Source organism: Gracilinanus agilis, chromosome 1, assembly GCF_016433145.1.
Source record: "Gracilinanus agilis isolate LMUSP501 chromosome 1, AgileGrace, whole genome shotgun sequence".
NCBI lineage: Eukaryota > Metazoa > Chordata > Mammalia > Didelphimorphia > Didelphidae > Gracilinanus > Gracilinanus agilis.
Genome location: NC_058130.1, coordinates 780,795,540 through 780,812,432, shown reverse-complemented (window position 1 = coordinate 780,812,432; position 16,893 = coordinate 780,795,540). Strand labels below are relative to the sequence as shown.

Below are 16,893 nucleotides of genomic sequence, written 5' to 3'. Positions count from 1 at the left end.
AGTCAGGAGGCCAGGGTGCTCCCTGGGCCACTGCCACCACTGCCTGGGGAGCTGACCCTGGCTGAGCCCCTGGACCTCCCCTGGCCAGTCTCCAAATTCTTGGTGAAATGAAGGAGATTCGAAGAGAGACAGTGACTACTCAGAGCCCTCCAAGCTCCCTGACTCAATGATCCACAAGCAGAGGGAACCAATGAGGGCAGAAGGGTTTAAAAGCATCACAAATCTGTAGACTCCAATGACTAAAATTGTGAAGAAAAAAGCATAAATTAAGAGCTCCTCTAGTGACTCGTTTCAGGGATGAGGGCCAGGCGTGCTCCTCATCCCAACAAGGGGCCAAGCAAAGGCAAGCAGCACCAACAATAGTAGTCATTGACATTTGGATATCGCTTGAAGGATTCTGAAGCACTTTTCCAGTATTAACCCTGTGAGGGAGGGAAGGCAGTGATCATCTTTCTTTCACAGATGAGGAGACAGACTCCAAGAAAGGGTCAAGGACCCGCTCACGAACCCAGGTCTCTCGACTCGGTTCCCAGTATACCAATTCCTACAACTCCAAGTGCTCCATGAAGAGCTCTCACACCCACATGGTGACTCCCTCCAGAAACAGCAGATACAGAGCTCCCAACCCGAAAGCAAAGAGCTGGCTGGTCTATTAGTGCAAATGGCAAATGGGTATCGATGCTCATCCATGTGCGCGCATATTTACTTGGTCAAAAATGGCAGATTTCTTTCATTCTGTGGGAAAGGCTCAGAAGACTTTCTACCTCAAAAAGAAAATGTTTTATCCTAATCTTTCTAATTTTCTAATCTACAATGTTACCTACTAAAGAAAAAGGAAGCCCGTCCCTGCTGAATCTTTATCAGGCATGTAACAAAGCTCATCGGGTTATAAGATTTGTTAATCTGAAGCACTGCAACCTCACACATTAGTTCTAATTGGTGAACTTCTCCGGGAAAGGTATTTCTTTGCAGGGCCCGAATACATTTTTCCGAGACTTAATTAAGCAACAAAAACAACTTTACCTTTTTATCGCCACCTGACTGGGACATGTTGAGTCGCTCTGAGTTTTGGCCTGTGGAAGATAAAAATCCCAAGTCAAGGCATTTTCAAAGCCGGGCTGTCTCACACATTCCGCCGTCCGGTGATCTCTAAGAGACCAAGGAGAATCCAGGAGCGATAAATGACCTACCTTCCTTCCCAGCATCATTTACTACATCGCCCAAGAAAATGGAGTTTATCCTTAGCAAGAAGAAAAAATTAAAATTCAATTACAAAATTAAGCCAGATTAAAACACTGTCAGTGATTTCCCAGCTCCCTGGAGCATCTGCTTTCCCAAAGCAGCTGACACCAGCAATCACCAGCGGATCTCCCCTTTCTCATACATCCTCATACAACAGATACTGACTGTTGGAGGGTCAGGAACGAGGCCCCTCTCCAACCCGACCCGTCCAAAGAAAACCCCAAAAGCTACAAAACAGGGACAGGAAATGAAAAAAGGGAAAACATCTGTAAGCTGGCCTCTTTTTGGACAGCTCAGCTACTGACCAGCAAAGAGAGGAAATGCCTTCTTGGGCCACCTGTGCCTGTATCCTAGAAATGCTTTCCTGCTCCTCTGTCTGAGACAGGCTCTGTTCTCGACCAGCCACGACAGCAGCAATCCCTATGGCTGAGCGCCCAGGAACCACCAGCGAGAGGCTGGCTGCTACTGGAACGAACGGGGGACATCCACACTCAGGCTTGGAAATTCAAACTAAAAAATTCACAGAATTGGCAGTGCCCTCAGCACCTCCCGGGTTCAAGAGAACATCTGTGCTGGCAGAGGGGCCTGGGGACGAGGCTGATGATTTAATCCATTTGGAGAACTCTCTCCCAATGCAGGGCCACCATCTAATGCCCTCAAGAGCTGCCCAGAGCAGCAGTACCCAACCCAAACAGAAACAGGGCTGCTAATGGATAGGTAAGGATCCCTTACATTTGGGGGGAGTCCATTTTTTTAAACTCTTCCCTTCTGTCTTAGAATCAAAACTAAATGTTGGTTCCAAGGCAGAAGATCAAAAAAGGCTAAGCAATTGGAGTTAAATGACTTGTCCAGGGTCACCCAGCTAGAAAGTGTCTGAGGCCAGATGGAAACCCAGGACCTCCCATCTCCAGGCCTGGCTCTCTATCCACTGAGCCCACAGCTGCCTCCTCATTTGGCTCCCTAAGCCCTCTCTTCTTCCCTCTTCCCACCAGTCTCCTCCCACCTTCTTCCAGTCCTCATTCTCTTCTACCTGGTGACAATGGTCTCCTCCTTGGTCCTCCCACATATGGCACCCCAGCTTCCACTCTGAGCACAGTCACTGGCTGCTCCCCCAACCAGGATGCTCTCCCTCTCCATCCCTGCCTCCCTCCTTAAAGTCTCCGCTGAGGTGCCACCTTCTGCAAGAAGCCTCTCTGAGGCCTCCTTAACTGAGACGACTTCCCCGAAAGATTCACTCCGTTTGTCCTTGCGTTCTGCCGTGCGCACAGCAGTGTGCAGGGTGTCCCCCCCACTAGACTGAGAGCAGGGACCGCTTTCTGCCTTTCTTTGTACCCCCAGGGCTCAGCCTGGTGCCTGGCACACCATAGGCACTGGATAAACGCTAGGTGACTGCCTGATTCATGTCCAACAAATATGAAACAAGCCCATTTGTTAATAATAATAACAACAACAGTAATGATAGCTAGTATTTCTACAGGCACGCAAAGCACTTCCCATATTCTTTTTTTAACCCTTATCCTCCGTCTTGGAATCAATACTTGGTATTGGCTCCAAGGCAGAAAAGCGGTAAGAGCTGGGCAATGGGGTCAAGTGACTTGCCCAGGGTCACATAGCTGGGAAGTGTCTGAGGCCAGATTGGAACCCAGGACCTGCCATCTATAGATCTGGCTCTCAGTCTATTGAACCACCAGATGTCCTTCTATGTGTATTCTTGTTTGAGTGTCACAAGAACTTCGAGAGGTCAGAGCTATTGTTATCCTCATTTTCCAGATGAGAAAACAGAGATTAAGGGACATGCCCAGAATAATAGAGCTAAAAAATGTGAGGCAGGATCTGACCTCGGATCTTCCCAACTCCAAGTTCAATACTGTATCCACTGTAACACTTAGCTAGCCACTGAGGACGCAGAAACACGAAGACAAAAGAAAGCCCCGTGGCTCAGTGCGCGAGTGGATAGGCAGGCCTGAAGTCCAAACCTGGTCTCAGACCCTTCCTAGCTGCAGGGCCCTGGGCGAGTCACTTAACTCTGACTGCCTCGCCCTCCCCATTCTTCTCTCTAAGTGATGCTAAGACCAAAGGTGAAGGTTTAAAGACGACTGGACAGAAATAGAAAAGGACAGCGGCTGCCCCACAGAGCTGGGTGCCAGATAGAAGTGCCCCTTCCACCGCCAAAGTGCTGGAACCTTCTGTTCAGGAGGAGCCGCTACGGAAAAGGGGCGATAACCAGCCGCTTCCTGTGGCTACGTCCAGTGCGTAGAGGCTTCCCAGGCCCCAGTGTGTGCTCCAAGGCGGTCCTATGGTAGCTGGGGGCCATCTCTGCCAACAAGGCCCAACATGCCACCAGAGATAGCGCCAGCCTGCTGGCCGGGCCAGAGGGTGGCCCTGGGCCGGCAGCACCAGCACAGCCCGAGCACTGGCCAGAAGGACCACAGAAGTGACCCCAGAGGGCCTGGGAGCGAGCCCAGAGGAAGGGCCTTCCCCCACAGGCACGGCTGTCGGGCCAGGCCGAGTTCTGTCTGCCCATGACACCGGGGGAGAGCTCTCAGGAAAGGGCTGCCGGCCAGGAAGAGCAATGCTGCACCCCGTCCCGAGGCCTGCCAGTGCAGCAGTGCCGCGGCAGAGCTGGGACAGGCCTCGGCTCCTCTCACCCCAGAGCCTGGCCTTCTCTCCCTCTCCAGGTAAGCCTTCCCTGCTTTGGGACACTACCAGGAAGCTCTTTTTTGGTGTCATGCTGAGCTGGAGTCCCCCCAATGGGAGTGAGGGGCAGAATAAAGCTGACCCTTCTCCCCTGCTCTTTGGCCCCCACACACAATCTGCCAGCGTTTGAAAGAGCCTTGGAGACCCTCCTCCCTAGCTCTAGCCCCACTCTGTCTATACGCAACACAAATTCTCTCCACAATATCCCTGACAACTGGCCCCAGCCAGAGGGCAGTGGACTGGACAAAGGAGGGGGAGGCAAGCCCTCGGACCCCTGCAAGGCCAGTCCTATTCACTGACCTCATTCTAATTTGTCTGACAGTCATGCATCTACATCCATCTTCCAGCTCCACACACAAGGCCTCACATGCAGTAGGCTACATGGCTTAGTGGCTAGAGAGCCAAGCGTGGGGGTGAGCCTCAGACACTTCCTAGCTGTGTGACCCTGAGCAAGTCACTTAACCCCAGTTGACTAGTCCCTGCCCTCCTCTTTTAGAGTTGTTTCTAGTAAAGGTTTAAAACATGATTGTTATTATTTGTGAGATGGCTTGCTCAGGCTCAGGTGTCAGGCTTATCAACCTGGCAATGACAGAAATCAAGGGATGGCTAACCCTGGAGGGCAGAGTCAGAATCCCGAGTTTCATCCTGCTGGAAAAAGGGGAAATAAGGGGGAAGAGATTCAGAAAGTAAGGGTGAGGAAGGTGGGCAAATCGCCCCTCTGACCAGGTCCCCAGCAAGCATTTGCTTACTCCGCCAGGACCGAGGGGACAGCCTGCCCTTCCTCGCTTGGGCCAGCATCTCCCAGCCACTGGACTCGACTTCCCCGTGGGCACCCGGCCTCACCAAGCACCTGTTTGTAACTAAAAGTCTCGTGGGGCAAGTGAGGGAAGGGAAGGTGCCTGGCAGGCAAGCGTGGGGCAATCCCGCCCGTTCTCTGCTCGCCAGCCGCGAGAGCGGAGAACTGGGGCCCCAGGGAGTGGCCAGAGCGGAGCCCGGGAGAGACCTCTGAGGCAACCCCCCAGCTGGCCGGCCCTGGGCTGGGGAGCTCCCAAAGGCCGTGGTGGCCTGGGCTGACGAGCTGCCTGCCCAAATAGGCCAAGCACCAAAGGGATGGGGAATGAACAGACTGGGAGACACGGATTGTCGTGAGCTTCTCCATCCTTGTGAATGGCATGAGACTTCCTGGACAAGTAAAGGGATGACCGCGGGCCTCCCACCATCTTCCTGCCATTAATCACGCTTAATAGGCTCGGCCAAATGGTGAATCATCCACAGTGGCCGAGGCCGCTCTCTCAGGACGTGCATTACTCATTTTCAAAGCAGAACTCAATCAAATAGAAAAAAAAGCTTATAGTCATTCCTTGAAGTATTATGAAACGTGGAAAGCTTGGCCCCCACAGCCAGCTTAGACCTGGGTTCATGTCCCAGCTCAGCCCCTTCCTGCTTGGATGACTGCTCTCGAGGCTGCGGCTGCCCCATCTGTAAAATGTGAGACTAAAACATCTCTATGGTCCTTCCCTCAAAATCAATCTTTGAGCCTAGGACTGGGTCCGAGAGAACGCTATGCCATTCCAGCTGACCTGGGAAGGGGCTCAAAGCTCATCACTGCTAGACACAGACAGGATATATTAAGCACCTACTATGTGCCAGGCCGTGCTAAGTGCTGGGGGTGTGCATACAATAAAGCAGGACTGTCCCTGCTTTCAAGAATATAACGTCCAGGAGACGGACCAAGGAGAGAAGACCTCCACCAGGCAAGGCTGCCGGGGGAGCTGAACTGGGAGTGAAGGGGGCAGGGCCAGGGGCCCTCAGGAGACGGGGGTCCTGTTCAGGCACTCCCCCACTGATCGGAAGTGCAGCCAAGGGCAGAGGCACACCAATGCTGGCTTGGGCCTCACACAGCCCTGGGCCTGAGCTACCCCAAAAGATTCGCCCAGTTGTTGTCTGGCTGTGCGTCTTGCTCTCCAGTAGGCCCTGCACTCTTCTGAGGGCCACGACTGGTGGTCTCTTAGCATCCCTTCAGGACTCATCATTTAAGGCCACTTTTCCTTCTATCCTGAGACCCTCACTTGGACCCACACACAAAAGGCTGCTAACTTGAAAGGGCCTGAGAGAGAACCCAGATTTCAACCAGCTCAGCATTTCCCAACAGCCAAGTGCCTCTGGACCACAGTCAGTCCCTTCCGCCCTCAGTAGAATTCTTGGAGGGGAAAAGTGATAAGGAATAGCTTGTGGGTGAGACTCCTGAGAGTAAGGATTCCTGGTCATTTCTGAAGAAGGCTGAGGAAGCACAGGCTCTGGGAAATCCAGACAACCAACAGGATGACAAAAAACCGAGGAGAAACAAGGAGGCCCACATGGAGAAAAGAGGTCACTGCGTACAGGTGTCAAAGGCGCCCAGCCCACCAGTTTCCCCCACACTGTGTCTACTAATCTCTGTTTTCCTACACATTCCCTTTCCCAAAGTACCAGATATTCAAGACTCCAGGAATGGTATTTCCAAGGAATTACCTCACGATTCAGGTGGTAAAGTTATTTGGCTTCCAGCCTAGCTTCTTATTACGCACTGTCACACCCTTCCCGACATGAAACAATCACAAAGAAATTCACCTCGTTAAGTGACCCAGTTGGCTGAACTAGCCATGGGGTAACTTCTGGGCTCAGAAGCGTCCCTCACTGGTGCTCGTGTTGATCCCTGCAAAGCCAGACTATAAGAAGAGAGTCAAAACCAAAGTCCAGTCTTGCCCAAGGCCCGCGCTCTAGGAGCCTTCACGGAAAACAAAATGGAATCCGTTTTTCTGTACCCAGGAGTTAAATACCATTGGAGACAGGAGAGGCAATGTGGGAGATAAAAATGTGGAGCACTTATCGAGCGAGAAAGGGGAGATTTCATTTTGTGTAGGAAAACTCCAGAGTGGGAACGCCTTCCACCTGTGGAGGTCTGACGTTCTTTCTACCCAAATGGGCAGCTGGGGGGCTCCGTGGATAAAGAGCCAGACCGAGAGGTGGGAGACCCTGAATTCAAAAATGGCCTCAGACACTTCCTAGCTGTGGGAAGCAGGGCAAGTGACTTAGCCCCCATTGCCTGGCTCTTGCTGCTCTTCTGTCTTGGAACCACTACTTAAAATTGATTCTAAGAAGGAAGGTAAGGGTTTAAAAAAAAAAAAAAAGTTGCTCAGGGCCCTAAGTGTCTATATGACTCTCAAGAGGACACATTGCTAGTAGGGGACAGGCAGAACTCACACCTTAGCTGTCCTGACTCCATCCCCAAAGCCCCATTGTCTCAATGATAAAATAAGGAAGAAAACTCATATCCTTGAAGGGCCAGAGAAAGAACTTAATAGTACTCACTCGAGGCCCCAAGAAATGTTTTATTAAGCACCTACTGTATGTGGCCCATTTTCCTGGGAAAGTCACAGAATGTAGACAATGCTTGGCCCTTCCCTCAAGGAGCTGACAGTCTAGCAGGAGGGAAAGCCAACGCCATTGCTAACTCTGATAATGGTACCAAGAGCAAGAACTGATTGGGGAGGAGAGTGGGCAGGTGGTCACCTCCCAAGACCAATTCCAAGGGCTAAAAACCTCACCTGGACCCACGGCAAAGTGGCTGAGGAGAAGCAAAGAATGGGGGACTCCCCTACTTCCAGGCTCCCCATCAATTCCTCCACTGTCACAGCTCCCAGGCCCTCTAATCCTTGGGGGGTCCTTCTCATCAGCCATGTGGCCAGAAAGCCTCTGTGGACAACCCTCTGGGAGAGAAGAGCTCATCCATGTTCCATGACAACCCGCTGCCAGACCCAGCTTGACACTCCACTGGGCAAGCCTTCAGGGTCCCTCCCACAGTGAGATGGCATGTCAAAGTAGGGCACGAGTTCAGAATTTGGGGTGTAACCATTTACAAAACCCCACATTTCAAAGCCCAAAGGTGTTTCCACAAGTGTTTTCTCAACAGTCTCCTCCATGTAGTGCTTTCTCTTCAGCGGGTACCACACGTGCTAAACTGCTACAGCCCCTCCTCTCCTGGGAATTTTATCTTAAATCATCATCTAATTGGCCTCTCAAGAAGCAAAACCCCAAGCTAATTCCAGCTTCCACTTACGCAAACACAAAGGCTGCAGCTTGCCATCAAATCGTCCTCTATTCTGAACTGGCCCATCCAATAAATTAGGGAGGAAGGAACCTGGGTCATTTCCTCCAGGACAGAAGAAGTAAACTTCTCAGGGCCAGTGTGGGATTTTCCTAATGGCGATTACGACAAAGCAAAACCAATTATGGAAAATATACAAGGATTGCCCCAACATAAGCAATGCAGGGAAAGAAGGGGTGGGGGAGAGCGACAGTTTTGAAAATCATTCCAAAAGAGGACTCTCTGTCTACCGATTCTGAGCAGTCACAGGCCTTAGAATAATGAGGACAATAGCAGTGGAGAGCTGTACCATCTTCACAACACCCCATGAGACGTGGCAGATAATACCACGACCATTTTAAGGCGGGAAAACTGAGGCGTAAAAAGCAATTAGGTACAGCTAGATAGCACAGTGGGTAGAGTAGCAGGCCTGGCATCTGCAGACCTGAGTTTAAATCTAGCCACAGATAATTTTCTAGCTGTGTGACTGTGGGCAATTCACTTAATCCCAACTGTCCAACCCTTAATGTCTTCTGCCTTGGAACCAATACACAGTTCTGTTTTTAAATGTTTAAATGTTTAATTAATTTAAACTATTTTCCCATGGTTCCGTGATTTATGTTCTCTCCTTCTCCCTCCCCACTCCCGGAGCCAATGAGCAATTCCACTGGGTTTTACATGTATCATTGTGCAAAACCTATTTCCATATCATTAATCCAAAACACAGTTTTGATTCTAAAATGGCAGGAAAGAAAGGAAGAGAGAGGAAGGAAGGAAGGAAGGAAGGAAGGAAGGAAGGAAGGAAGGAAGGAAGCAAGGAAGGAAGCAAGGAAGGAAGCAAGGAAGGAAGGAAGAAAGAAATGCAAAGGAAGCAGGGAAGTCGGAGAAACCCTTTAGGTCAGTAGCTCTGCCCTCAAGGTGACCATGCCTCAACTTGAACCAGAGTAAAAGAAAAAAGGAAGAACCCCTGCCTAGTCAGGCCCCGCCTGGCACTAGGAGGATAGATGGAAGCCTTCCCTCAACCAGTGCAGATCCCAGCTGTTCCATGACAGAGGAAAGGGCCTTCACTCGGGGCCAGGCACAGAAAAGTGTAGCCAGAACAGCTCTGTTGGCCAAACAGTAGCCAAGGTCCACAGCCCCGACACCTAAGGCCTTCACAGGCTGGCAAGACCTGTCTGAGCTCCTGCCTGGCATGCCTGTGAGAGTCTGGGGTCACACCTCCACAGAAAGCCTTCGGCTCCTTGCCAAACCCCATCTCCTGCCTCTGAATCCAGCCTCTTTCTATCACCCCCTCTGCCCCTCCCCAGGCAGGCCAAGGCTGCAAGAGGAGGGATTTATAGAGTGCCAAAGAAATGCCAACAGCTGCCATATCCTGCATGCTCTAAGTCAGCTGCTCCTGCATCTTTTCTCTCACCTGAGGGATAAGCAAACAGTGCCAGGAATATGAACTCGTGTAACCAGTGGAAGCTGGTAGCCCACTCTGGCTTGGTGCTGTGGGCATGGGGTACCTGCCCCTGCCTGCCCACTTCAGCTTTCTCCAGCATAAAATGGAATGCCAACTAAGTTTTACCTGGAGGGACTGGCAGGAAGAGTAACAGCCAGCATGGAGTGGCCACTGGCAAAGACAGCCTGGTAAGAGCAACTAAAGCAAGCCCAGGGATGAGCCCACCTGCTGTGAGGACAGTAGGTCAACCAGTGTTTCCCGAGCACGACTTCTGTGGGGGCCCTGAGTGAGTCCAGGAGGGGAACACAAATAAAAGACAAACTCGGGCCCTGAAGAGCAGAGCAATAAAACAGGTGCTCAGACAACTGCCACAAAATGAGTGTGGCGTGAATAAAGAGGAAGACCCAGAAGAGTTTCAGGAAGGGAGAAATTATCTACCCACACTCCCCTAGCCACACCGAACTTTACTGACACCTGCAAAGAACCCTGATGACTCACCTTTCACCTTAGAATCAATACTGTGTACTGGCTGTAAGACAGAAAAGCACTAAGGACTAGGCAATGGGGGTTAAGTGACTTGCCCAGGGTCACGTAGCTGGGAAGTGTCTGAGGCCAGATTGGAATCCAGGATCCCCCGTCTCTAGGCCTGGATTTCTATCCTCTGAGCCACTTAGCTGCCCCTCAGGATGAGATCATACAAGGGGTGTTGGAGCAGATTTTGGAGGACTTCAATAGCCCGCTGTTTGGAATCACTTGATTCTCTTTGAGAAGGAAGAGAATGTCCTTTCCCAAACTTGTTTGTCCAGTTGCATCTTTTATGTTTTTCCTTCTAAGATGACCACTTGGAGTAGATTTCCAAAGCAATACCGTTTTTTAAACTCTATTCAAACACTCCAGCAAATCTGTGCCTTCCCTGATTTGGGGGTTCTTCCAACAATGCCCACCCTAGGGGAATGGCCCATCGCCCTCTTAGACACACTGACCACCAGGGCTCCACCCACACACTGGCGGCCTGGCCATCCTCTTGTCATCCCCTGCCCTCGCCGCGTGGCCCACCCATCTTCTTTCTCCACCTCTATGATTCCCATAGGATGTTTTCCTGGTCTTGTTTAGGGAGGTGCCAAGTAGAGGGAAAAGTCCTCGAGGTAAAGAAACGCTTCCTTCCATCTTCTGACGGGGCCGGTTCTCTAAGATGGCTGTGCTTGGATGCCTCGATAGAAGTGAGGGATCGTAGGTGACTGTGGAATCAGGAATCAAGAACATTCATCTTCCTGAGCTCAAATCTGGCCACAAGACACTAACTGAAGTGACTAACTGTGGGCAAGTCCCTTTACTCTGTCTGCCTCAGTTTCTCATCTGTCAAATGAGAAGGAAATGCCAAACCACTCTAGAATATATCTGCCAAGAAAACCCCAAATGGGGTCATGGAGAGTCCAAAACGATTGAACAAAGATGGACGTTATGGCCGTCCTTTGCTGGGGGCATTCTTTTGGTCCGGTCCTACCCTATCCTCATAGGCTGATCACACCCACAGACCCCCACAGGCCCTTTCTGAGCCAGCCAAACTGTCCCACTTGCATCCCCCAACCCGGCACTGCTGCCCATCTCTGGGCCTTTGCCTCCATCTCTAGCTCCCTTCCAGACTCAGTTCAAGAGCCGCCCTTTCCTACAAGAGATCTTTCTTGAGCTCCCAAAATGGCCCTGCTGTACTTACTGCACATGCAGCTTGGCCTTATTCCCTGGATGTATGCTTGTCCCCACAAAAGGATGAAAGCTCATGGAAGGCTGGCATTGTCTCGCTTTGTCTTGCCCAGGGCCTGGCACATAAGAGGCATTTATCAGCTGCTCCCTGACAGAACCAGACAAAGCCCTACTTTGCAAACGGAGGAAACAAAGGGTTCCCCACAGTTCCAGAGCAGGGGCCAGGGCTGGCTCCTCTGAACAGCTGGTGGTGTGGGGGAGCAGTGGACTTGGAGCCAGAGGCCTGGATAAAATCTAGGCTTTGCTATTCGCTACCTGTGTGATCGGGGACATGTTACATGACCCCTGCGGGCTTTGGTTACATCCTTGACAAATATAAAGGGGATGGGAGCGGCTGGGTGGCTCAGTGGATAGAGAGCCAGGCCTAGAGATGGAAGGTCCTGGATTCAAATCTGACTTCAGACACTTCCTAGCTACGTGACCCTGGGCAAGTCACTTAACCCCCATTGCCTAGCCTTTAGTGCTCTTCTGCTTTGGCACCGATACACAGTATTAATTCTATGATGGTAGGTGAAGGTTTAAAAAAACCAAAAATGAAGGTGATGAACTAAGGAAGATGCCTCCTACCTCTAAAGCTCTGAATCCGAGGTTCCCGTTCTTTGGCCTCTGTTGAATGAACAAGAATGATGGGTCCAGCACAAGAGGCCCAGACCAGAAACATGCATGGATGAATGAACGACGCATTTATTAAGTGCTTCCTGGGTACTAAGCCCTTGAGAGCCAGACAGAAAAGTTCACATTCTGATGGGGGAGGCAGCCCACAGGGAAGGGTTTCAGCTGCCCAAAGGCTGGAAAGGGCCCGTGGCCTGGAGGGGCAGGCCTCTTCCACTGATAAAAGTCCTATCAGTTTCTGATGTTGACCCACTTGACAGTGTCAGGGACTAGCGAACAGTGCTCAGAATCAAGAAGAACTGAGGTCAAAACCAGCCTCAGAGACTTACCAGCTGGGTGACCCTGGGCAAGCTGCATCATCCTTGTCTGCCTCAGTTTCCTCCACTGAAAAATGAGGGTGATAATCACACCAATGAGGGTGATAATCACACAATCAACACACACACACACACACACACACACACACACACACACACACACACACACACACACACATTCGCATCTTGGGTTTCTTTCCTTCATCCCTGCCTCTCTGCCTTCCTTCCTTCATCCTCTGGTTCTTCAGTAACGCCAGCAGGCAAAGGCTCCAGGATGCTGAAGGCAGGTGAGCAAAGGCGAGAAGCAAAGGTGCTTAGACCTCTGCAAGTCAGAAGCTGCACAGAGGGGAGGCAGGTGGGCTCCAAATGTCAGCTTTTTACCCAAAAAGGCCAGGGCCAGAGTCTCGGAGGCCATCAGTCGGGGCCACACCCTACCTGACCAAGACTTTTACCCTCTTCAGCAAACCAAACATGCAATCCTTGAGCCAGGGACTGAAAAATCTCCAGGAAAGGGGAATTCATTACATCCCCAGCAATCCTTTCCATTTCTGGCCTTCTCTGATCGCTACGGAGTTTTCCCTCAAATCAAGGCTAAACTGGCCCATCATCTCTCTGAACTGTGTCCTCTGAGGTTAAGAGGAACAAGTCGAATCCCTCTCTCCCACGATGACACCCTTTCAAGAGCAGAAAGCCATATCCCATCACCACCCAAATCTTCTCTTCTCCCAGAGAAACATTCCTAGTTTTTCCAACAGATATTCCTACGGGGTGACCTTGAGGCCTTTCACTAATGTGGATACTTGCCAGGATACTGTTTTTCCTAAAATATGGGGTCCCATAGCGGCTGGGACACTCCAGGCGGGGTCTTGCCCAGACTCTGCCCTCCTTATTTTGGCAAGCCAACATCTTCCGATGAATAGTGATCTCAGGGGCAGCGAGGTGGCTCAGTGGATGGAGAGCCAGGCCTGGAGTTGGGAGGTCTGGGGTCCAATCTGGCCTCAAACACTTTCTAGCTGTGTGACCCTGGGCAAGTCACTTAACTCCCATTACCTAGCCCTTACTGCTCTTCTGCCTTTGAACGAAGACATAGCATTGATTCTAAGATGGAAGGGAAAGGGTTTCCAAAAACTAAAAAGTGATCTCATGAAGAAAGGTATTCATTCCCTCCAGGGATGCAGGTCACAGCCTGTCGAATCCTGCCTGGGTCCCTGCTGGGCCTCTTCGGGCTCTCCTAGAATTTCATCCCAGGGATCCTGGGAAACCTCCCTTGCTGTCTCCTGCCGTTCTGAAGAAACCAATGGCACACGCTTGACGTTTGGTCACTCCTCAGCCATGTGGCGACCGGCCAGCTCTCCTTTGTTCATTCATGTAGCTCTGTGATGACAAGCTTCCCACAACTTCATTTTTTCCTTCATTTTTAAAAATTCTGTGACTTTCCATTAGATTATGAGCTCCCTGTAAGGAGAGGCTGTTTCATTCTCTGTCTTTATTCCCCAGCCAAGACAAGGAATGTTAATTCATTAATTCCATACTTATTGAGCACCTACTGTGTGCTGGGGCATGGTGCTAAGCTCTGGACATACAAAAAGAGGCTGAAGTCAGTCCCTGCCCTTGAGGAGCTCCCAGACTAATGAGGAAGACAAGAAGTCTACGCCAAGCGAGCTTGAGAGATTAACTGATTCTGCTCCTCTTCTCCATCCTCTCCCCTCACAAAGGGTAACCCTCCTACGGGCTTCCTTCACCTCTTGCCTCCTGAGCCATCTCCTGCCTCCAGTCTCTCCCCACCTGAGGTAGCCACCCACGTGATTCTCCTAAAGTCTGACCACGTCACTTGGGCACCCAAAGTTCAGAGGCTCCTTAGCACTGATCCCTTCTTCTGGGAAGGGCCTTTTTCATTTTTGTCTTTGTATCTTCAGGGCCTGACACAAAGTAGGTGCCTGGATTGATTTCCTTCAATACATTTAAGTCCCCAGGGCTGGATGTACCACGTCCTCACTGGTCCAATGTGACAGCCAGTGGTGCTTAAAAGATCATGGACGGGGCTCAGCAGATTGAGAGCCAGGCCCAGAGATGGGAGGTCCTGGGTTCAAATCTAGCCTCCGACAGATTTTAATGCTCTTCTGCCTTGGAACCAATACATAGTACTGATTCTAAGACAGAAGGTGAGGGTTTATTAAAAAAAAAAAAAAAAAAAAAAAAAAAAAGATCGTAGAGAAAAGGAGCAGAACCTCAAGACTGGAGATCAAATGTCTGACTTTCCAAAATGAGAAAATGATCGGCCAGTGAGTTTGACTGAGATTGCTGGGAAAATTCTGGAGCAGATCACTATCGAGATGGCTGGGCAACATCTAGAAAAGGAGGTAATTACCAAGAAGCAGCCTGACCCCGTCACAAACAGACAATCCGCTTTTCCTTTCTGGATCAGGCCACTAACCTCGCTGACCGGGATGAGGCCAACCTCAGTGCTAGAGTTCTTTTTTCACTTCGCCCCAGAGGGCAGAACAAGAAACAATGGATAGAAGTCATAAGGGCAGATTCAGACAAGATGGAAGGGAAACTCGCTCAGGAGAGGGATGAAAAAGATGAAGGGGCTGGCATGGGGTGAGAGGTGCCCCCCACCCCATCCATGCCAGAGGCCGTCCCGTCCAGGATACTGAAGAAAGGATTCTGCTCCAGGAAGGACCTGGAGCTTCCTTCCTGGCCAGGGACTGTGAGATGGCATTGGGAGGGTGAGATCCATCAGACTATGAAATGGGGGCCAAGAGAGCGGCAGTGACCAAGGTGCCACAGGACAAGATCAGACATGGCGACGGTTGCATTTGGAGGAGAGATGCTACGTCAAGAACCTCCATCCCTCGGCAGGGGCATCGCCTCCGGCTATTCCTCCACATCTCTGCCTACTTCCTTCCTTGGAACTCTTTACCGCCCAGCTAAAATCCCTCCTCCTCCAGGAAGCCTTCCCCAACCCCTCTTTATCCTAATGCCTCTCCTCTGTTCAATCTTTCCTATTTTTCCTGTCCATAGCTGTGCGTGCAGAGTTGTCTCCCCCATTAGAGTGGGAGCTCCTCAAGGGCAGGGGCTGTCTCTCTATCCCTTTTTGTGTCTCTTCCACTTGGCCCAATGCCCGGCACAGAGTAAGTGTTCATAAACGCCCACGAACTGACTGAACAAGAGCCGACAGCTAGAAAGGCTTCCTCCATAAATGGCCTAAGAATTCATCCTATGAGCCTAAAGACGGACCTCAGAACTCTTCCTAAAGGTCATCCCCGTCACCCCGCTCTCATTCTTTCCTGTCCTACCTAACAATTCACGGCCTCCGATCCCTCCGTCCGTCTGTCCGTCCGGGGGCCCCTTCTTTCCCTCCTGTTTGTTCTCTGTTGGAAGGTGGAAGCCTCGAGAAAGGGGGGAAGGACGCATTTGGAAACGAAGGCAATGACGTACAAAGAAAGGTTCTCAACAAAAGTGTTTTCAAAAAGAAATTAGATTTTGACAATTAGCTCGGACAGGGAGCAGCGTGGCTCTGGGTGTGCCGGGCCACATCTTGACAATTGGGAAATGGAGACAACAGCTCACTTGTACAAAGGCCCCGAGATCTGGGAGGAAGGTGAGGCTGCACTTATCGCTTCCCACATCAGGCCAGACGAGGAGCATTGTGCTGCGGGCCCCTGGGCCTTCGGGCTTTCCGCTGGCGCCCAGGGCTTTCCTTTGCCCCGTGCCAGGACTATTCCCCAAACGTTGATTAAGCCCCAGCTGGGTGCAGAGCTCTGGGCTGGGTGCTGGGAGAGCTACACGGCTTGGATCATTCACAGACCTTGCCCTCCTGGCGCCGGGAGAGAGTGCGAATGCCCGGGGAAGGACGGGGAAGAAATACAAGATGAATGTGGGTCACAGGAGGAGGGGGGGAGGGCAGAGGTCCCAGCTGGGAGAGGTACAGGCTCAGGGTTTCCCCGAGGGGGACAGAAATTCAGGGAGGGCGGGGGGCTCTGGGTACAGGCCTGGGGAGGCCCGAGCTTGGGGGAAGCTTAATGAGATAGGTGGCAGAAGGCAGGAATGATATTATTGGCACAGGCAGAAGGCAGGCAAAGGGCATCATGGCACAGGGGCACAGGAGCCCAGCAGTAGAGGTTCAGAACTGGAAGGAACCCTGGAGGCCAATTGGTCTGGCCTGAGGATCTGGATTCAAATCTCAGCTCTGCCATTCTGTGTTTGACCTTGAAAGGATCACGTACACCGATGGGCCTCGTGTTCCCCACAAGTAAATGGGGTGGTTGGCCTAGCCAACCTCTAAGACTATGGCCCTCTGACTCCTCTTCCCCTAAGGCAGTTTGGCAGTTGGAGGATGAAAGCTGGAGAGTTCCCACCCAACGACTTGGGTTTGCCAGACCCCGAAGGAGTCCCTCAACAGGTCTGGGTCTGAGGTGTCTTATCTACATGAGAGGGCTTGGGAAAGCCAGTGCCTTGGTGGATAGGGAGCCAGGAGGTCCTGGGTTCCAATCTGGCCTCTGACCCGTCCTAGCTGTGTGACCCTGAGCAAGTCACTTAACCCTCATTGCCTAGCCCTGTCCGCTCTTCTGCCTTGGATCAATTCTAAGACAGAAGGTTTGGGTTTAAAAATAGGGCCACCAGGCTGGTCAAAGCCACTGTGGGGTCCCAACACAAGAGAAGAGGGTCTGATAGGACCCTCAGGCCACTGG

The 16,893-nt window shown here is 51.4% G+C and overlaps 1 protein-coding gene across 1 annotated transcript in view; it reads right to left on the bottom strand.

The window, feature by feature from the left end:
- Positions 1-16,893, bottom strand: part of LOC123245588 (septin-2) — a 123,314-nt gene that overhangs the window by 105,384 nt on the left and 1,037 nt on the right. Inside the window, exon 2 of the mRNA XM_044674538.1 lies at positions 1,024-1,073. Coding sequence (XP_044530473.1) covers positions 1,024-1,050 — 27 coding nt within the window. The 5' untranslated portion in view covers positions 1,051-1,073. The remainder of the gene's footprint in view (positions 1-1,023; positions 1,074-16,893) is intronic.